This window comes from Triticum urartu, chromosome 6 (genome assembly GCF_003073215.2).
Source record: "Triticum urartu cultivar G1812 chromosome 6, Tu2.1, whole genome shotgun sequence".
In the NCBI taxonomy this organism is placed as follows: domain Eukaryota; kingdom Viridiplantae; phylum Streptophyta; class Magnoliopsida; order Poales; family Poaceae; genus Triticum; species Triticum urartu.
The window spans coordinates 53,444,638-53,467,212 of record NC_053027.1 but is presented as its reverse complement, the minus strand read 5'-3'; the positions used below and the strand labels follow the sequence as shown (position 1 = coordinate 53,467,212).

Below are 22,575 nucleotides of genomic sequence, written 5' to 3'. Positions count from 1 at the left end.
CCCAAATCCATGGCTGCTAGATCGAATGAAACAAGGAGGGGAGTTGGGGGCACCTTCACCTTGGGTGGCTGAACGACGGCGCCGTGGATTTAGAGGTCTAGGTGGAAGAAGCCCTTGATTGCGGCGACTGTGGTGGCTGGGTGCGCCCCTCCTGCTCCTCCTCCTCGAGCAGGACAAGGTCGGCGGCTACACAGTGAGAGAAGGCCCTCCTCTCCTCTCCGGGTGTCGTCCTGGTCGCTTGCCGGCACGGTCTACCTGTAGAGACGAGACAAGAAGGGGTCAAGGGTTTGGAGTGGAGGGGGGCTTACGGGCGGAGGAGGACGGGCGGAGGAGGAGGGGGGCTTACGGGCGGAGGAGGACGGGCGGCGGCGCAGTAGGGGCGGCGGAGGGAGGCGCTGCTGGGCTCCTGTGCCGGCTGCGGGGCAGCGGAGGCTTCGCACGGCTGGGTGCGCCGCGGCGTCGGGCTGGCAGTCGTGGCGGCGGGCGGGGGAGCCGGAGCGGGTGTGGAGTGGGCGCGGGGGTCGTTGGAGCGGGCCGGGGGTCGTCGGAGCGGGCGCGGCGGGGGAGGGAAGGGGGATCTGGCAAGGGAGAGGGAAGGGGGGATCGGGCGAAGGGGTATCCAGCTAGACACTATAGCAATGGCGCACCACCCTCTGGTGCGCCATTAGTAGTTTTTTTCTGAGAGCAATGGCGCGCCCTCCTCTGGTGCGCCATTAGTAACTTTTTTTTCTGACAGCAATGGCGGTGCACCATTAGTAACATTTTTTTTCATTATTTCTTGTTGCATCTAATAATTTGTTTTTTATCAAATTTGTTATTTTCATGAGGACTAGAACAGAAGATATCATCAAATATCATCAATTTTTTTTGAAAATATCATCAAATTTGTTTTTTATTTTTAATTGAAAATATCATCAAATTTGTTATTTGAAGATATCATCAAATTTCTTATTTGAAAATATCATCAAATTTGTTATTTAAAAATATCTTCGAAAAGTGGGGGACGGTGCTGGTGTCGGCGGCGGCGGTGGAGCGGGCCGGGGGAAGGTGCGCGGTGTCGGCGGCGGCGGTGGAGCGGGGGAGGGTGCGGTGGGTCGTCGACGGCTGTGGAGCGGGGGAGGGTGCGGTGGGTCGTCGGCGGCGGCGGAGCGGGGGAGGGTGCGGTGGGTCGGTGGCGGCGGTGGAGCGGTGAAATTTATTATTATTATTATTATTATTATTTAAATGAAGAGGGGAGAGGAGGCGCGGGTGGGATCGAGATCGAGATGGAGGGGGATCGAGATCGAGTGTCCTCATGAATATTCAATATTTTATCATATCAAATATGAAAAAATATCATCAAATTTGAAAAAATATTCATGAATTCAAAAAGTGCCCATGAAATTTAAAAATATTCATGATATCAAAAAGTGCCCATGAAATTTAAAAATATTCATGATATCAAAATATATACTAATGGCGCACTTCTACAGGGTGCGCCATTAGTAGTTTAAACTAGTAATGGCGCACTGTGAGGCGGTGCGCCATTAGTAGTTTCGCAAAAAAAAAAGAATAAAAAAAATTCAGTACTGGCGCACTCCATGTCTGGTGCGCCATTACTAGTTAGAATTAGTAATGGCGCACTTCGGTAGGATGTGCCATTAGTATGTATGTAAAAATAATAAAAAAATTATCACTAGTGGCGCACCTATTTTCTGGTGTGCCATTAGTGTCTTCCACACTAATGGCGCATCACCAACTGGTGCACCATTAGTATATAGTAGTGGCGACTACTTCCCTGGTGCGCCATTAGTGTCAATCCTATCTATAGCCCTTTTCCTAGTAGTGTTATTGCTTTCCAATAAATCCCATTTGAATTCAATGGTCTTCATCATAAAAGGTCCAGTACAAGAAGTATCGAGCATGGAGCGATTATTGAGAGAAAGCCGAGCAAAAAAATTGAATAATCATTTCTCTTGAGAGCTCATGATTGGGGCATGAATATAACATTGACTTAAGCCTCCCGCAAGCTTGAGCGATGCTTTCTCCTTCGCGAGGCCAAAAATTATATATATAATTACGATCACGATGAACAAGATGCATAGGATAAAACTTCTGATGAAATTCCAATTTCAATCATTGGTAGTTCCATGATCCAATATCATCACATAGCCTCAACCATGTCAATGCATCTCCCTTCAAAGATAAAGGGAAGACCTTCTTCTTGATAACATCCTCGGGCATACATGCAAGCTTAAATAATCCACAAACTTCATCCACATAGATTAGGTGCAAATCGGGATGTAATGTTCCATCACCTGTGAAATGATTAGCTAGCAGTTTCTCTATCATACCCGAAGGAATTTCAAAGTAAACATTTTCAGTAGGTACAGTAGGTTGAGGAGCAACTCTTTTCTCTACTGGTCGGGGTGAAGATACCCCGAACAAGCCCCTTAAAGGATTATGTTCCATAGTAACAAGTGACAGTAAATTGCAGCACACTATATAAATTTTTCCTTACCAAATTCCACCTACCAAAGGCGCTTCACTCCCCGGCAACAGCGCCAAAAAAGAGTCTTGATGACCCACAAGTGTAGGGGATCTATCGTAGCCTTTTCGATAAGTAAGAGTGTTGAACCCAACGAGGAGCAAAAGGAAATGATAAGCGGTTTTCAGTAAGGTATTCTCTGCAAGCACTGAAATTATCGATAACAGATAGTTTTGTGATAAAGTAATTTGTAACGAGTACCAAGTAATAAAAGTAAATAAGTTGCAGCAAGATGGCCCAATCCTTTTTTTAGCAAAGGGCAAGCCTGGACAAACTCTTATATGAACGAAAGTGCTCCCGAGGACACATGGGAATTATCGCCAAGCTAGTTTTCATCATGTTCATATGATTCGCGTTCTGTACTTTGATAATTTGATATGTGGGTGGACAGGTGCTTGGCTACTGTCCTTACTTGGACAAGCATCCCACTTATGATTAACCCCCATTGCAAGAATCCACAACTACAACAGAAGTATTAAGGTAAACATAACCATAGCATGAAACATATGGATCCAAATCAGCCCCTTATGAAGCAACTCATAAACTAGGGTTTAAGCTTTTATCACTCTAGCAACCCATCATCTACTTATTACTTCCCAATGCCTCCCTCTAGGCCCAAACAATGGTGAAGTGTCATGTAGTCTACGTTCACATAACACCACTAGAGGGATGACAACATACATCTCATCAAAATATCAAACGAATACGAAATTCACATGAATACTTATAGCAAGACTTCTCCCGTGTCCTCAGGAACAAACGTAACTACTCACAAAGCATATTCATGTTCATAATCAGAGGGGTATTAATATGCATAATGGATCTAAACATATGATCTTCCACCAAATAAACCAACTAGCATCAACTACAAGGAGTAATCAACACTACTAGCAACCCACAGGTACCAATCTGAGGTTTGGATACAAAGATTGGATACAAGAGATGAACTAGGGTTTCAGATGAGATGGTGTCCTCCCGATGATAGGATCGTTGGTGATGATGATGGTGATGATTTCCCCCTCCCGGTGGGAAGTTTCCCCGGCAGAACAGCTCTGCCGGGAGCCCTAGATTGGTTCTGCCAAGGTTCCGCCTCGTGGCGGCGGAGTTTCTTCCTGAAAGCTTGCTTATGATTTTTTTCTTGGACGAAAGACTCCATATAGCAGAAGATGGGCATCAGAGGGCCACTAGGGGGCCCACGAGGCAGGGGGTGCACCCCCCACCCTCGTGGATGGTGGGTGGCCCCCCTTTGGTAGTTTCTTCGCTCAGTATTTTTTATATATTCTAAAAATAACTCTCGTGGGGTTTCAGGACTTTTGGAGATGTGCAGAATAGGTCTCTAATATTTTCTCCTTTTCCATCCCAGAATTCCAGCTGCTGGCATTCTCCCTCTTCATGTAAACCTTGTAAAATACTAGAGAATAGGCATAAGTATTATGACATAACGTGTAATGACAGCCCATAATGCAATAAATATCGATATAAAAGCATGATGTAAAATGGACGTATCAACCTCCGAGGTATGTTCCTAAACCTCCGAACACCAATTGACTTTGTCAAACCCAAAAAGATAAGTATTGAGTGGTCCATCCTTAAACAGGTCTAGATTAAGAAGGCAGAGCAAATCCGATGTCCAGCTCCCCTTCCTGAAGACTCGGTCAGTCCCCTACTAATGAGGATGCTGGTCCCGGCGCCATACCAGGCATCGGCCAAGAGGGCCAAGAAGAAGAAGAAGAAGAAGAAGAAGAAGAAGAAGAAGAAAGAAGAGGGCACTTTGGGCATAGTGTCGGGAGAGGTTGATGCCTAGTCCACTCATGAGGACGACAACGACGATGAGGAGGAGGAAGAAGAAGAAGATCCTCCCCGCAAGGGCAAAAAGAGGGCGACCTCTGAAGATCTAGAAGCCGAGGCGTCCAAAAGGGACAAAATTACCCTCCCCGATGTCTCGGAGTCAGACGCCGAGGTCGCCCCGAAGCATCATTGCCGAACTAGGCCCCAGGATATCTTGTAATTAGTCCGGGATTTATCACGTTCATTCAATCTTTTATGCACTGTGATAATAACTCTAAGTTCTATCTCTTAGTCCGGCGCACGATCTCCCCCAGCTATCCTCATCCTCGGGGGATCTGCCGCCAGAGATGATGGAGAGTGAATCGTCTCCACTAGCTTCCCCGCCGCCTAGGGTGGATGACGCTGAAGTGTCGTCCCGTAGGCCCTCCCCGGTCCTTGAAGAGACGCGGGAGGGAAAATTAATGGCGCCGTAGGGCAATACCTTGGCTGCCGAAGAACTAGGTGGTACGGCTCCCCCGAAGACCAGTGACGTTGGCCCTGGTCAATCCATCCCCCAGCCGCATACTATTCCGGGGACCCACAAGGCTCCGAAATCTGGTGAGCGGCCCCCTACCTAGGAGGGGAGAACGACGACATCCATTAATCTGGAGGCCCCGAATACCATGGCGGATGTACTTCAAAGTGCATCCGTCCTGGATGAGCATCGTATCCTGATGGGTGCGGTGGCTGAGAAGATTCAGTACGGTAAGAGCGGGCTGAGCGAAGCCTTTTGCACTCTGCTAGCAGGCTTCAAGGTACGCAATGTAATGTTTTTGGTCGTTTTTATGAGAAATATGCCTATATATAAACAGTAGCCCCTGAGACTCTGTTCGACTTTTCAAAAGGAAAGCGAGCAGAGGATCGATAATCAGTTGTCAGGTGGTAACAGGCTTTTTTATTTTAAAACAGGCCTGTCTGTTAGCAGCAACCACCCAGTCAGCGGAAATATCCAAACTCTAATGGAAACTAGAGTGAGCCAATGAGGATCTAGTCCTTGTTAACAAGCGGCTCGACCAAGCGCAAGGTATAAGATACATCTTACTGTATGCCTCTTTATGTTCGTGCTTTTGTGGATGCTTGAAAAGATGCAATGTGCATTTTTGTACAGATGGTTCCACCGCGGTGGAGACCCTTAGGAGAGAGCTTGCTCAAGCCAAGGAGCAAGCAAGGGTAAGCAAGGCAGCTGCTGATCAGGAGGCTGCGAACTTAACGGCCGAACATGTCGCTCGACGCCGTTTTGAGGAACGAGTGACCAAGGCGGAGAAAAATCTCAAGGACACTACCTCTAAGTGCGAGTCCGTGGAATCGGAGAATAAGGCAAAGGGGATCGAACTGGCCAAGGCTCTTCACGGCACTTCAGAGGCACGGTTTGAATCCTGTGCAGCGTGCGAGGAAATCCGTCAAGCTGGACAGATAGCGGTTGGTAAGCCCGTTCTTTTACAGGCTAGATTTGGGGACCCGGTGTATGCTTTGGTTAATCAATTGTGGAGTTCTCCAGACGTATATGTGGATCTTCCGAAGAGTGTTGCGAACGCCGCCGACTTCTTCCAGGCCCAAGAGGGGTGCGCGACGGACAGGCTCTTCTGGTCGCAGTTTGTGGGGCAGGAGCGCCCCCTTCTGCTAGACCAGATGGCACAGTTGGCGGAGCTGCATAAAATGTCCAGCGCAACCATGAGGGACTTCATAGTCCGGGTGTGGCCGACCGAGCCCATGCTGGATAGCTACTTTAGCCTCGTGTGACGCCTCGTTGATGCGTTGCCCCGGATTGATGCCGTCAAGAGGTGGTCCTATATAGAAGGAGTGCGCATAGCTTTCGCCCGTGTCAACATGTAGTTGAGGCTCCTCCCGAAAGCAAGGCCCACAACACACCAGAGCGCTATTTTGAGGATGTGCTAAAGGGTGCCCGCCTTGTAGAGGGCCAATGCTCTAAGAACATAGTGTTCGAATAAGAGAGTCTGAACTGTCCGGGGGTCTGTATTATGAACTATGTATGTCGTAATATATTTACTCCTTTGATGAAGAAGTTTTTATCCTCCTGTGCGGTCATTTATTATATCTGATAGTTCCTAGTCGTCGTCTTCAACCCCCATGTAGATACTACTGGGGTGTTTGGGATTGCACATGACTACACTTAATCCAACGTCTTGGTCCTTGAAGGAGGTGTCAGTGCGACGAACCAGGCAATCAGACTATTCGGTTTTATTGCTCTCACTTAGCTATAGGAGTTTGACAATGGGTCTATTAGGTAGCCCATGGTATGTATGCGGCTACCTTGATGCGGATGCGTTACATATGTGACCCAGAAATGGTCCTCCGTGTAATACGGAAAAATCGCTAGGGATAGTAATGAATCGCCGAGTGGCTGACTAGCTCTCGCCTCATCATGATAGTCAGTTTTCCGCTTTCTCTAGTGAGGTGCTTAACATGACGAACCAGAAACACAATCGCAGTAGTTCTCCCTTTAATACCCTAGCCGATCAGACGGAACATAAGGTAGCAAGCATAGGAGCCGGGCGACCCAACTATTGACCAAAGACATGATTCGGAGCCGATGCATATAATGTCGAACTCGGGATGCCGAATTGTGTTGTGAAGCTGTTCGGAATTTTGTTTGACAACACATATGTTGCCCTATAGAGCCCCTAGGCAATTTTGTGCCGAGGTGTAACACAACTTAATGGGCGGAATGAAGTCTATAGCTAAAAGATGATACAGAATAAGAATTTTGGTTCACTAAAATCTGATTGAAACGTCAAAACGTAATCTTACAGAAGGTGCCATAATCACCAAGGCAATTTTACATGCCGGGGGTCTAGGGCTAAGGGAAAAAGCTCTATACAGGTTCTTGAGTAAAGTTGTGGTCTGCAAAATGATTTGCACTTTCCTGCCGCACGTCTACACCGCTTTCGCCCAAATAAGGAAGAATCCTTTAGAAGAATCATCTTTAGCTATGTATATGGGACCGGGCTTGGAGAGTGTCCTTGTGAGTCCGAAGAATGAGTAGGTTTTGATTCACCCATGGTAAAACGGAAAAAGATGATTAGATAAAGGGGGAGGCCGTGTGAGGTTGAACCGTGTTATAGGCCTGTCCGTATATTGCCTCCGCCAATGCCCATGGTATTTTGAGTGCATAATTATGTACGCGTGGTACGAATTTCTCTTAATGTACGTGGCGGTCGACAGAGGCGAAGCTGCTAATCCAGCCCTGAAGTTGCCGGACTGCCGGCTGACCGGCCTTGCACGATGAAGTCCAGTGGCTGAATAGCCGATGAGGTGTGCGGCTTGACAGGGCCGCTTTTTACTTCGGCCGCAATGGTCGCGGTATGCTCCACAGTGCGGAGGGAGCGCTCCATGTTTCCATTGATTGTAATGACACCACATGGACCAGGCATCTTGAGCTTCAAATAGGTGTAGTGTGGGACCGCATTGAAGCGGCAAAAGCGGTTCATCCGAGCACTGCGTGATAGCCACTGTGGAAGGGTATGACGTCGAAGATTAAGTCTTCACTTCAGAAGTTGTCTGGCGAGCCGAAGATGACCTCCTACGTGATTGAGCCCATGCAGCGGGCCTCTACACCAGGTATTACTCCTTTGAAGGTAGTTTTGGTGGCTTGATTCTTGACAGATCAATGCCCATTTTGCGGACAGTGTCTTCATAAAGTTGATTGAGACTGATGTCGCCATCCATGAATACTCGCATGAGGTGGAATCCATCGATCATTGGATCGGGGACCAGAGCTGCCGAACCTCCGTGACGAATACTGGTTGGGTGGTCCTTTTGATCGAAGGTGATCGGACAAGCCGACCATGGGTTGAATTTTGGGGCGACTGGCTCTATGGCGTAGACATCCCGTAGTGCGCGTTTGCGTTCCCTCCTAGGGATATGTGTGACATATATCATATTCACTATTTTTACCTCGAGGGGAAATTACCTAGTACCCCTGTGTTCGGTTAACGAGGCTCTTGGTCCTCGTCGTCACTTGACGACCCTTTTCCTTTGTGTTCGGCGTTAAGCTTGCCGGCCTGCTTAAAGACCCAACAATTTCTGTTGGTATGACTGGCAGGTTTATCGGGAGTGCCATGAATCTGGCAAGGTCGATCAAGTATTTCGTCTAAGCTGGATGGTCCATCTCTGTTTGCCTTGAATGGCTTCTTCCGTTGACCGGGTTTGGAGCCACTGAATCCGACTTGACCGTCGTGTGTTGGGCTCGTTCGTTATTGTTTTGACGCTTGTGTTTATTGCGTCTTAGCTTGTCGTTTCCGTTCCTGACCTTAGAGGTTCTGGGGTCGCTGGTGCTATTGCTTCTACGAGCAAGCCAGCTATCCTCTCCCGCACAGAAGCAGGACATAAGTGCAGTGAGGGCTGCCATTGACTTCGGCTTTTCTTGGTCGTGGTGTCGGGCGAGTCACTCATCTCGGACACTATGCTTGAAGGCCGCAAGGGCTTTGGCGTCCGGACAAACCACAATCTGGTTCTTTTTTATTAAGAACCTGGTCTAGAGCTATGGAGCCGATTCCCTGGGTTGCTGTATTATGTGACTATGGTCGTCGGCGTCTGGGGGCGAACATAGGTGTCCTTGGAAGTTATCTCTAAAAGTGTCTTCCATGTCTTCCCAGCTACCAATAGAGTTTTCTGGGAGGCTGTTTAACCAGTGCCGAGCTGGCCCCTTAAGTTTTAGGGGAAGGTATTTGATGGCGTGTAGACCATCACCGTGAGCCATGTGAATGTGGAGAAGACAATCTTCAATCCAAACTGTGGGGTCTGTTGTGCCGTCATATTATTCAGTGTTCAGGGTTTAAACCCTTCTGGGAACTGGTGCTCCATTACCTCATCGATGAAGCATAGGGGGTGTGCGACGCCTCTGTATCGGCCACGTGACGACGCAGTTCGGATGGCGTGCGTATACGGTTTTCGGCCCGGGCGTGGTTATGCTTGTCGCGCCTGGCTTGATAGCCGTCCTCTCGCGTCGGGGCTCGCCCCCGCGATCCGTAGATTGATCTAGTCTGACCTGCTCTATTTTCTAGGTCATGTTGTAGGTCATATGTGTATGTCTGAGTTGTTGTTTCTCTGCTTTTATGGCGAGGTGATGCGGGCTGGTGTTCGGCTTGAGTTGTCGTTTTGCCGCGGCCATGTGGTGGTCAATCAGGTCTGTCAGCCACGTTACGCACGGGTGGTATGGGCTCCAACGCCTCATCATCAAATTGGGTAGCAACTTACGCTTCAGGTAACTCTTTGTTGGGCGTTCGAGGCCATACTCTTTGGCTGCGAGGACATGAGTCCATCTGTCGTTGAGAAGATCTTGGTCAGCTTGAAGCTTCTATTGTTTCTTTTCTTACGCTTCTTGCCGTGGCTATTAGTCGGCGCTTAAAGAGCTCGAGGGGTTCCTCTGGCATGATAAAATCTTTGTGGCCGAGGCTCACATCATCCTCAGAAAGTGGTAGATAGTTGCTATCTTCTGAGTCTTCGTTCCCTGCCTACTCGTCAGGGTCGACCTACCCATCCTCCCGATCATCCTGTTCGGATGTTGGTTCGATGGGGTCTTCTTGGTCATCGGCGTTTTCTGGAGTATCATTGTCTCTGGTGCGGGTATTGCTATCTTTTCCGCAACGCGATTTAGAGCGGTGTCGCCGACGTCGACGCTTCGGTGGTATTTCAGGAGGTTCATCCTCGACTGGGTTCTTGTCACCATTGTCGTCGCCTTCCTTAGTGTGTCCACCATGTATACGTCGTATGAGGAAGTGGACGTGCAGCGTCCGGTGAACGGCGGGTTTTGGGCCTACTCCTCTCCGGCATCGTCGTCCATACCGTCGATGTCTTCGGAGGCGTAATCGAGCATGTCGGTAAGATCCTCGACAGTGGCTATGAAGTGGGTGGTGGGTGGGAAGCAAAATTCCCTGTTTTCAGCCCTTAGTCCGGTTTGAGCATAACTTGGAAGCGGTTCCTCTGTAATAACGAGGGATCACATTAAGTCCAGAGCCTCGTTTAAGAGCGACATTTGGACGGGGACAAAGGGTCCCTGGCCGAACTCGCATGGTGCAGACTCCCATGGTTCGGAGTTAGTGTCCCGCTCTATAATGGTTGCTGGAGACGCTATTCTCCCCGGTTTTTCAACATTGGGCTCTAAGGCCGCAGAGAGTCCGGCGGGCTCTAGACTCCCGTCTTCGGACGTGTTAACGCGCTCCGGATCTAAGGCCGGAGCGGTGGTTGAGGCCGCTAACCCTTGGAAGATCAAGTCTCCTCGGATATCAGTGACGTAGTCCAGATTTCCACAACTGATTTGGTGACCAGGGGCGTAGCTGTCGATCTGCTCCAGGTGGCCAACCGAGTTGGCGCGCAGCGCGAAGCCGCCGAATACGAAGATCTGGCCAGGGAGGAAAATCTCCTTCCCGGCAACATCATTGTGGATGATCAAAGGAGCCATCGAGCCTTTCGACGACGACACAGTGGAACTATCAATGAAAGCACCAATGTCGGTGTCAAAACCGGCAGATCTCGGGTAGGGGGTCCCAAACTGTGTGTCTAAGGGTCGAGGGTAACAGGAGGCAAGGGACACGATGTTTACCCAGGTTCAGGCCCTCTTGAAGGAGGTAATATCCCATGTCCTGCTTGATTGACTTTGATGAGTACATGGGTTACAAGAGTTGGTCTACCACGAGATTGTAATGGCTAAACCATAGATGTCTAGCCGGTATGATTATGATTACCTCTACAGACTAAACCCTTTGGTTTATATAGACACCAGAGGGAGCTAGGGTTGCACAGAGTCGGTTTACAGAGAAAGGAATCTTCATGTTCGCACTCCAAGCTTGCCTTCCACGCCAAGGAGAGTCCCATACGGACAAGGGGGAAGACTTTTTATCTTGCATCTTCATGGCCCATCAGTCCGGCCCATGTCATATAGCCCGGACGCCCAAGGACCCCGTAATCCTGGACTCCCTCACTCCTCTCCCTCTTCTCCGCCGCCGCCTGCACACGCCACCAACCGTTGCTACTGCCTCCAGGCTGCTCTCCTCGTCCATCACGAGCTGCGCCCTGCTCCTATTCGACCCTCGTTGAACCGCCAAGACGCAGCCTCAACCCGGCATCATCCATCCTCTGGCAACCGCATATGTGTAGCACCACCAAGTTTTGCCTCTGTACACCCGTGTGGTGTTAACAGTGGACGTGTGCCTGGTGCCACTTGGATACGTCAAGTCCCTCGACGACAAGTTCCTCTACGCACCGTGTACGACTACCCGTCGAGTGAACAACCGCCACCCCCGTGATTTCAACAAGATAAAGTGTACCATTACCGTCGCCAATATCGCAAGTACCTCTAACGTCTCCATGTACCACTACTTCCACTACGATCGTCCGGAGAACGTCTACTTCCTCTACACTGCTCCAAACTAGATCTACTCCTAAAATGCATGCTTCGAAGGTATAACCGCTGAGACGACACCCGTGGACGAATGCATGTGTGTTGTATGAGATGCTCGTGTTTGCACCATGCCCGAGTTGTCATTGTACGTTCCTCGTCGTTTGCCATGCCGTCGACCCGTGGGAACCCGGTAACCGGGATCACCCCACCATCTCTAGGATGTTCCGCACCTCCACACTTTCTTTTACACCGACATCTCGACGAGTTGTCGGATCATCGGAATGTTTCCGTGGCACCATTTCTGTTGTCCTTGCCGTGGCACCCCCTTCGTTCCGCAAAGGTGACCAAATGCTTCATAACATGCTCATGTCAACGTTTTCACAAAATTGCATAAAACTTGTATATGTCATCCGCATCATTATAACAACATTTAAAATGCTTAAAATTGTCATTTGCATTAAATTGCTAAATAACATGTGGGGATTTACCAGAATTGTTGTTTGTTGTTTACGGCCTCATTTGAACTTTCTTAGATAGATAGTTCACTCATGCTTCACCTCTTGCCATGTTAAGAACATTTAATATTGTTGAGTACATAAACAAGAGTGAACTAAATAATTGAATGGGGTGTTTCGTAAATATGCAACCCGTTGCATATTGAGCTCCACTTAACTTGTAGTATTGTTTGTTGCACTTTGCCATGCCATGCCTTATTTAAATGGACATGCATCATACTTGGTTGTGCATCATGCCATGTTTATGCTTGTTGGTTTACCGTGTTGTTTGCTTCTTTCTGGTGTTGTTTCTTCTCAATAGTTACGCTTACGTTGTGATTCTGAGGATCCATTCAACTACGTTGGTTCGTCTAGTTCATGGATTCGGTCTTCTTCCTAGCGGGATTTCAAGCAAGATGACCGTTACCCTGGATACCACTACTACTTTGCTTTGCTTATCTCGATGCTATCACTATGTCGCAGTACCTACCACTTGTTTATCAAGCCTCCCAAATTGCCCTGATAGCATCTAAACTTTTCCACCATCCTAGCAAACCGTTGTTTGGCTATGTTACCGCTTTGCTCAACCCCTCTTATAGCGTTGCTAGTTGCAGGTGCAGTTGTAGGTTGTTCCATGTTGGGACATGGATATCTTGGGATATCACAATATCTCTTATTTAATTAATGCATCTATATACTTGGTAAAGGGTGGAAGGCTCGGCCTTTTGCCTGGTGTTTTGTTCCACTCTTGCCGCCTTAGTTTCCGTCATACCGGTGTTATGTTCCTTGATTTTGCGTCCCTAACATGATGAGGGTTTTATGGGCCACTCTTGACAGTTCGCTTTGAATAAAACTCTTCCAGCAAGGCCCAACATTGCTTTTACCATTTTACCAACATAATAACTAAACCTAATAATTAATTAATTAGCATAGGGGGTTGCGTCCCCGAGGATTCTTTCAACATAATACAGGGGGCAGTGCTGATGGTGTTGGTCCCAAAACAGAGCCACTTGCGGCGCCACCCCTTCACCTGTGGTTTTCGGTTGTCGTACATAGTGTTCATCCAGTCGTGGCCTGAGATGAGAAACATGCGGCTACTATCAGGGTGTCGGCACGCCGGGAGGTCTTGCTGGACTTGTTTAACATTGTCGAAATGTCTTGTGCACTGGGATCCCGAGTCTGATCATATGTTCCACGATGGAGGATTGTCTCTGTGGATCATGAGCTTGTCATGGGCTAAGTTGGGACACCCCTGCAGGGTTTAAACTTTCGAGAGCCGTGCCTACGGTTATGTGGGAGATGAGAATTTTTAATATCCGGTTGTAGAGAATTTGACACGAGTTTCGAATTAAAATAAACCAATCACGTGTGTAACCATGACCGTCTCTTTTCGAGTGAGTTCGAGAAGAGAACATAGTGGGGTTATGTTTGAATATAAGTAGTTCAAGATCACTTCTTGATCATTACTAGTTTGCGATCGTTGCATAGTTTCTCATCTTATTCTTGTACTTGTAATTTAGCCACTATACAATGCTTAGTCGGTTGCTGCAACCTCACCACTTATCCATTCCATACCCATTAAGCTTTGCTAGTCTTGATAGCCATGGTAATGGGATTGCTGAGTCCTTGTGGCTCACAGATTACTACAACAATAGTTGCAGGTGCATGTTATGCGAAGCTTTGACGTGAGAGTGATGCTTGCTTGCTTTTGGAGTTCTTCTTCTTCGATCAAGGGTTAGGTTCTGAGTCGGGGAGCCTGGGATTAGCAGGGTGGGTGTCGTTCTTCCTCTTCATTTGATTTCATCCATAGTCGGATCCTGCTCTTTTGTGTGATGATTGCTCTGTATTGATGTATTTATGTATTCATGTTGTGGCTTGTGGCAAGTGTAAGACTTTATCTTGCATTCTCATATATTCAGTACTTGGTATGTTGATATCCACCTTACTATGCGGTCGAAATGTGGTTGTGCCCCAATCATGAATAAATCATGTGATTGGGATAGAATCACATCTTGGGCACTACAAAACAAGATTGCAAAAGGCAGAAGGAAGAGAAATGGATTATGTGGGACATACAAAGAATTTGTGGCCATGATTGAGGCCAAGAAGGTGTTGGCGGTCGAACGCAAAGAAGAGAAGCTGGCGAGGTGGAATGAGCTCAAGGTGTTGGAGGATGAGAAATGGAAATCCAAGTTGGCGGCCGAAGAGAGAAAGTTAAAAGCGGAGGAGCGTAGACTTGCACTTGAGGAGGAGAGGATTTGTGATGCCAAGAAGGCCAAAGAACGTGCTATCTTGTTCATGAATATAACCAGTATTTCTGAAACCATAGGAAATTATTGGGAGCTCACTTGTGGGGAGATCTTGACCCAAGGGTAAGCCTCTCTTCGGAATGGTGGTGGTGGCCGAGGGAGTGGTGGCGGCGGCCCAGAGGATGATGGTGGTAGTGGCGGCCAAGAGGATGGTGGTGGTGGTGGAGGTGGTGGTCGAGAGGATGGTGGTGGTGGTGATGTTTTCTTCGGCGACCACCCCGTTTGAGTTTGTGCATGCCATTGGTTGGCTCGATCCACAATGTATACATGTTATATTTGTGGTGATTTTGAATCAAACATTTGGTTTTGAAGTGATGCCTTTTGGATGAACTATGCATGTTTTTATTTGAAAATTGCGATGATGAAACTATATGTTATGACGGTTATGTTGTGCATGTTTAAAATTTCAATGTTTTATGATATACATTGTGAAGTGTTTGAAGTTTATGGGGCTAGAACACAAAATCTATAAAAAAATAATCCACTAAAGTTTAGGGGATCGGTAAGGTGGGGCCATCTATAGAGAAGGAAAAGTTTACTCCTCTAACTTTACTTGGCCAGATCCTCCTTTAACTTTTAGACGATCAGTTAGAGTTGCCCTAAAGAAGGCAAATATGCAACTGAGAACAATCACTCTGACATTCCAGTATTGAAATGTACACAATAGAGAACAATAAAGAAGCATGCAGGTAGTAGACTAAAATTTATGCACTACAATTGTATACTAGTATGGTATGGAGGTACAGTACTGTATCCCGGGAAACAAAGATGCTTTTCCTGATTCGGTCACCCTACATTACAGACACATAAAACTTCTTGGGCTCTGTGATATTTGCAAAGCCATGAAGAAGGATTTGATGCATGCCCTCATAGGTTGCACGCATGCCAAGAAGTTCTGGATTGCAGCAAAGGATCGGTTCAACTTCACCTTATCGAGGCTATATCCACAAACATAGGCGAGAGATATCTTGATGGTAGATATTTTCTCTGATGACGAAAGGTGCAAGATCATCATCATTATACACTCTATTTGGTCATTGCGGAATTGTTGGACACACGACAAGGATGGCTATGATCCAATTCAAGTGATAAAATAGGAGCATGAGAGTTTGTCACTTATGGACCTTCCAGTTGGCCGCACGAGAGCTCCAGTAGATCAATGCTTAAGACCACCTAATCCAGGATGGCTGACAATCAGCACGGACGGTGGGATTAATGGGGATGCCAAGAAGGGTCGGGTTGGAGGTGTAGTCTGTTAGTAGTAATCTTGACATGCATAGATTGTTAGCCGCATGCATACAGGAGCGTGGATCACGGTGAGTTAGCCGGGCCATATTCAGTTGGTTGGCTGGCTTGATGTGTCCAAGTTGTTGGCTAGCTTTGTGCATGGAGTTGTGAGTGAATTCGGTCATTAGTGGATAACCATCACGATGGAGTAGTGGCCGGTGTGTTGGCCGGATCGTGCGTGCATGGATGCATGCAAGTTAGTTGGATTAGTAGGAGTTAGCAGCCGAGTGTGGCGGTTGGCCAGTGCGTGTGTGAGTCTTTTGTACTGGTATTTAAGATGATCAGGTGAATGAGAAAGAGAGCCGTGAGGGCTGGATACACAATGTAGCCACGGTGGGCATCAAGGAAGTTTGTCTTGGCAAAGCTTTTGGTCTTCTTCCTTGGTGCATGCGTGTGTGCATGCGTGTGTAGAGTTCATCACCATGTGTGTGTTTGTGAGAGCTAGAAGAAGAGCGGCGCTGCAAGGAGGCGGCGCCAACAATTGGTATCAGAGCCACAAGGTCAAGGGGCGGCCGTGGCACGCGGTGGCGTCCGCGGCGGACGTGGCGTACGCGGCCGACATGGAGGCATCGGCTGCGGCGTGCGGCGAGCGCGTGGCGACGGCGATGCGCCGCGAGTCCGCGGCTGTGCGTTGTGATGTCGTGCGCGCGAAGAGCACGGTGGTCGCGGAGACGAGGAGGTCGCGGAGGACCTGCGTGGTGGCGCAGAGGTCACGGCGGCTCGGCGCGACAACCGTGGAGGCGCGTGGCACGGAGCCGCGGCGGCCGCGGCGGACCTGCGTGGTGGCACAGAGGCAGCGATGGCGCGGCGTGGAGGTGCTGCGCTGCGGTTGAAGCTGCAGCAGCGCGGGACAATAAGCCGCGACAGCGAGCCGGGCGCGACCGGTGCGTATTATGGGTGTGCATTGGATGCGTCAGGCGCGTCGGGACCGCGGGAGCGCGTACGAGCATGCGGTTGACGTTGGGAGGGTGCATATGTCGCCGTTGTGCTTGAGTTCGTGTTGGAGTTCGGCTACATCCTTCTGGCGTTTGTCGCTGGCGGCTGCCATGATGGACGGGGAGGCGGCGCACGGTGAGCGTCCGGTGCAGTCGGGCGCGTTGAGTGCGCGCGGGACATGCGGGACGCACTGGTGCGGTCGGTCTCGTCGGACACGTCGGGTGCGCGCGGGATGTGCAGGGCACAGAGAGACGTCAGGCGTGTGTCGCCGGCAGAGGAGGAGCTCGGCGTATGTCGCCGGAGACGTGACGGAGTATGGTTGGACCGGCGTCAGTGCGCCAGGTCAGGTCCGTGGCGATGAGACCGGCGTCGTTGCGCCAGGTCGGGTCCGCGGGCTGGGTCACGGTCGTGCCGATAAAGACGACGGGAGCTGCGACAACTCTGGCGAAGGCAAGTCAAGATTAGGAGGAAAAATGTTAGTAGTAATCTTGACATGCATAGATTGTTAGCCGCATGCATACAGGAGCGTGGATCACCGTCAGTTAGTCGGTCCATATTCAGTTGGTTGGCTGATTTGATGTGTTCAGGTTGTTGGCTAGCTTTGTGCATGGAGTTGTGAGTGGATTCGGTCATTAGTGGATAACCATCACAATGGAGTAGTGGCCGGTGCGTGCATGGATGCATGCAAGTTAGTTGGATTAGTAGGAGTTAGCAGCCGAGTGTGGCGGTTGGCCAGTGCGTGTGTGAGTCTTTTGTACTGATATTTAAGATGATCAGGTGAATGAGAAAGAGAGCCGTGAGGGCTGGATACACAATATAGCCACGATGGGCATCAAGGAAGTTTGTCTTGACAAAGCCATTTTGGTCTTTCTTCCTTCGTGCATGTGTGTGTGCATGCGTGTATAGAGTTCATCACCATGTGTGTGTTTGTAAGAGCTAGAAGAAGAGCGGCGCTGCAAAGAGGCGGCGCCAACATTGTCCGCTCTCACTTGGCGTTCCTTAGTCCTTACCACATGGAGCAAAATACTACCAGGGGTTTCGGATCTATTCACCACTGAGCTGCTGGCGTTTCTGGAGGGGGTAATCTTTGCTCGCCTCCGGAGATACTCGCATCTGATAATACAGGTAGACTGCCTTGAGCTAGTTGACTTTTGGTCTTCTGGCAACAATACTCGTTCAGTTGCCGCGCCTATCCTACAAAAATTAGAGGATATAGTCCCTAGCTTTACTTCCATTTTGGTTACCGATGTCGGGGGAAACCTGAATTCCCCGGCTCATCAGTGTGCAAACACGCATGTACACCGTAGGGCACTTAGAGTTTGTTTGATCGTAGCCCCGATTTTCTTATCCAGCGGCCCTCCAGGCAAATTGTAACGACTTTTGATACATTACTAGCACATATGCCTGTGCGTTGCAATGAAGTGAAAACTATCGCGTCCATGCAAACATCCATCAACGGTGCACGATGACATCTGAACAATATGAGATGGCAGCTGCAGGAAGGTGCACATCGATGTCTAGGAGAAATTCATTTGAGCTGCGCATTAACCACGAAACGACCTTGCAATGGCATGCGTCTGATCTGTAGCAACGCTGGTCATCTTTGCAGGTTCACGTGGTTGGCTTTGCAATGTTTTTCATTCGACTTGTAGCAGCGATGACTGTCCTTGCAACGTCCGTGTCATGATTATGCAACATGGTGGTCCGAATATTCAATAGAAAAAGGAGCGATTGGTGTTGCATTAACGTGTTTCTGGCTAGATGCATTGGGCACTCGGCCTTCCATCGGTGACGCCCCGCTTGCAGTGGCATCAGTCGGGTTTGCAGTGTCGTGTTTCCATTTAACACAGTGAAGTTTGATCGAAGTTGCATGTAAATCAAGTAGGTATATTTTTGAATATATATATTTTTTTATGGCAGCAAAAACATTATTAAATAAAAACATTACATACGCAACTCGGAACCAAACGCTTGCAGCACTGAAAGAAGGACTGGCATGTGCGTACATGAAAAAGTTAAGGGCCACGCACGGGGACCTCGACTTTACATCGGTGTCACCCCGCTTGCAGTAGCATCAGCTGGGCTTGCACTGTCGTGTTTCCGTTTTGGCAGAGCGAAGGTTAATCGAAGTTGCATGTAGATCAAGCAGGTATATATTTTTAAATATATATATATTTTCATAGCAACAAAAATGTGCCACTTATCTCACGGGGGTGGAGAGTTCCGTTTGCTCTATCTTCTTCTCGCCTAGGAGCTGAGTATTAGATTTGAGGCATTGTCCGCCTCATGCCCACAATTTTTAACTCAATTTACTCCAACCATAATCTTTAGTTAATCCAGCCAACAATTCTTACTGTTATGCATTTTTGTTTCTAGCCCACAATCATTCCTTGCAGTCTTTTCATGCCCATAATTTTTCATTCAATTTACTCCAACCATAACCCTCATCTTTAATAATGCTCTTTTTTCAGCCCACAATTTTTAATCAAAGCCACAATCCGTACTTCTTTAATTATGCACTTTTTTTGAGCCGGCAATCATTTCCTTTCATAATATGCACAATGCAAAGTTTAGATACCAGGCAGGCCACATACACCCACGATTTCCTTGCATGTTAGAGATCCTAGCTCACGACAGAGAACTACATTGAACATATATAAATAAGACACAACATTTAGTAATCACAAGTTTATAGTGGTCTAGTTTGTTTAGGGGTTTAAAGCTCACTTTGAGCTTTTGAGTTCGAGTCCGACTGGTGTTAATTTTTGGTTGTTTTATTACCACCACGAGGCCCTGAGGGACGGACACAAAAATAATTTTCTTGGCTGGGCTGTTGGGGCTGAGGCCCATACAGGTGGGACGAAGTGCCAAACACGAAACGAATCATTATTTTTTACACCGACGGACGAAAATCCTATGATGGACCGAACGGACGAAAATATTGGTGGTAAGAAGCAATAGCCCCTTTATTAATAGGTATAGATATAGAATAAAGTTTCTAGTTCGTTGCAAAAAAAAATGCTTTATGCTAGTATTTCGAAACAAAACTTAATCAAATAAAACTTGACATCATTAAACTCGCTCCGATATACGCCCTCCGTCCCATAATATATGGTTGCTTTTAACACAATGTCAAAACTCTCTTATATTATGGGACTCAAAACGCTTTTATATTAAGAACGGAGGAAGTACTATATGCCATATGGAATATGATGACATTTCATAAGGATATATTTCATTGTTATACAGGCGCATGCACACGCGGTCGATTCGCCGCTGCATGAAACGAATACAAAGAAGGAAGCATCAGGAAAATTCGCTCGCCGAGCGAGTCAAGGCATAGATGCCTGTGGCTTAATTACATCCCCCTTTCCTTGCCGATTTTCTAAGGCAAGATTGTAATCAAAACCTTTGATTAATAAAGCTCATTGATTCGATGTGTAGTGTTGGCGAGTTCAGGCTTTGTAGCCACCAGCAGTGGCGCCCGCGCTGGCTCCAGCGGTGGCGGTGGCCGTGGCTGCGGCAGCGGGCTTGGCATCCTTCTCGACTTGGGTCATGGCATTGATGGCCTTGCTCAGGGCGGTCTGAAAGACGGTGAATTTTACCTCCGGCGCGGCGGCGACGGTGGCGGCGTAGGCCTGCTTGACAGCGACCTCGAGGGCGGGGATGAACTTGTAGCTCTCGTATGTGCCGCCCGTGGTCTCCTTGATGGCCTTGTTGAAGGAGGACTCGAAGACGGTGAACTTGTCGTTGACCGGGGCAGCGTCGGCGGCGGTGGCGGCGCTCCTGAAGGCGGCGTCGACCTGGTCGATGGCCTTCAACTCGCCGGTGGGGACCCCCTTGACCTCCTCCTCGGCGGGCTTGACGGAGTGGACCTCGAGGGTGCCGGAGATGACGCGGAGCGACTCGGTGAGGGTGGCTACGTAGGCGTCGTACTTGGTCTCGGGGGTGGCGCCCTGGGCTTTGTCATAGGCGAGCTTGTAGGAAAGTTCGAGGCTGCTGGAGAGTTTGGCCATTGAGCTGGACTGGGCGGCGTACTGGCCGGTGGCGGCGCCCTTGAGGACCTCCGCGAAAGCCTTGTTAGAGGCCGCGCTGAATGTGGCCTCAAATGTCTTGTACTTGTCCGCCGCAGGGACGCCGGCTGCGGCCGCCACGGCCGCCTTGAAGCCATTGTTGATATCCTCCATCAGCTTCTGCTCTGGAGTCGTCGCCTTGGGCTGGGTCCCTGGGGCGGCGGGTGTGGCCGGGGCGCCGGGGGCGTAGGCGGCGTAGGAGACGGCCGGCCCCGCCACGAGGGCGACGGCGAGGAAGAGCGCCACCGTGTACTTCTGCACCGCCGCCATTGCTGCTGCTCTTGGAGAGGAGAGGAGAGATGGTGTTGTGTTGTGAGGATGAAGGAGGCGTGGCTCTCGCTTATCTCTATATATACATACATGCATGCGAACGTACGGTGTGGTGTCATGGTGGGAGGCCAGGAGAGCTTTACGCGCCCAAATTAGCAATGCTCCTTCCGCTCTGCCTTCCGGCTTCCGCTCTCCTCCCCTGGAAATCCTATACTTACGGGTCTCTCCTTTACACTAACCTCTTACTAATCCCGTGTTAGGGGCAAAAATGCTACACCTAATTGAGGGTGAAGGCACGAGCCAGGATTAGAAATGAGGGTGTGAAGCACATAATAATTGCACACGAAATAAAAGATTGCCATATATAAGTCTTGGGTGTGGCTAGATCTTAATCGACTTGGTTAGTGAAGTGACACAACATAAAAAAAATTAAAAGAAGAGTTTGCACAGATCTCCACCGAAGAGCTCACGAATATAGGATTGGCCGAGGCTTCATTAAGTCATCGTCGGCTGAGATTTAGCAGTCCTGTTAAGTCTTATAGTAGACAAGCCAACCCGGATACATGTAGCTCGGTATCACCGCGGTGCGTATTGTCACCGGGATATGTGCTGTCAGACTATTTATATTCAGCCTCGTCGCAATACCCACAGCGAGTCATGCACAAGGAAAGAATACATCCTCTCTACACGGGGCATGCATGGTGACCATTATAGCTCATGTCATTTTTCAAATTAGTCAGTAGGGTTGGAGGGATTGACCACGGATAACCTCATCAGCACCCGATAGCATTTTAAGACATAGGGGCTAGCAAAGCCCCTCGCACCTCCCGGACGCACGGCTGGCTCCTTGGGCCGGCTGGTCCAGGAGGCCGGCTGCTAGAAGACGGCGTGTTCTCAGAAGGCGGCCTCAGGGAGCCGACACCTAGCAGGCGGACCTGCGTCACCTCAAAGTTTGCACCCATTTATTACGACGAGACGTGGCGTGGCTATAGGACCACCTGCCACCCCCGAATCCAGGAGGAACGTAGCCACAGTGCGGGCGTACCAGGCAGACGCCCCTCGCCCGGCGCGGCACTGTAGTCACGCAACCCATGATGCGACCTACGTCAGCTAGGGCCATGCTCCCATGACGGGCGGTCAATACGGCCCGCAGGCGGCGGGCCCTACCTGTCCGCGAGCGATTAGAAGACGGCGCACCCCGAGCAGGTGGCCTCGAGGGCGGGCCGACCTCTAGCAGGCAGCCCTCACTCCCCTCGGAGTCTGTGCGCCACTAATCTGATGAGACGGAGTGTGCCTACAGTAAGCGCCCGCCAGGCGGCGGGACTGTAGCCATGCGCCCCCCGACAAGGCCTCCGTCATCCAGGGTGAGGCTACAGTAAAAGGTAGTCAGCATGGCCCGCAGACGGCGTGCCCTTACTTATCGGCCGAGTTTGCGGCAGCCGGCGGGACCCACCAGACGGCAGGTCCCAGCAGCCGGCGAAGAACCCGGCGC

The 22,575-nt window shown here is 49.3% G+C and overlaps 1 protein-coding gene across 1 annotated transcript; it reads right to left on the bottom strand.

The window, feature by feature from the left end:
* Window positions 1-19,979: 19,979 nt before the first annotated feature.
* Window positions 19,980-21,117, bottom strand: LOC125515894 (pollen allergen Phl p 5.0101-like). Its single transcript, XM_048681384.1, has one exon. It carries the CDS (start codon window positions 21,081-21,083, stop codon window positions 20,196-20,198), a length of 888 nt encoding a protein of 295 aa, XP_048537341.1. The 5' UTR covers window positions 21,084-21,117; the 3' UTR covers window positions 19,980-20,195.
* Window positions 21,118-22,575: the final 1,458 nt, after the last annotated feature.

Coding starts and splice junctions, on each gene's coding strand:
- LOC125515894 (XM_048681384.1), bottom strand. CDS start 21,083: ATGGCGGCGGTGCAGAAGTACACGGTGGCGCTCTTCCTCGCCGTCGCC.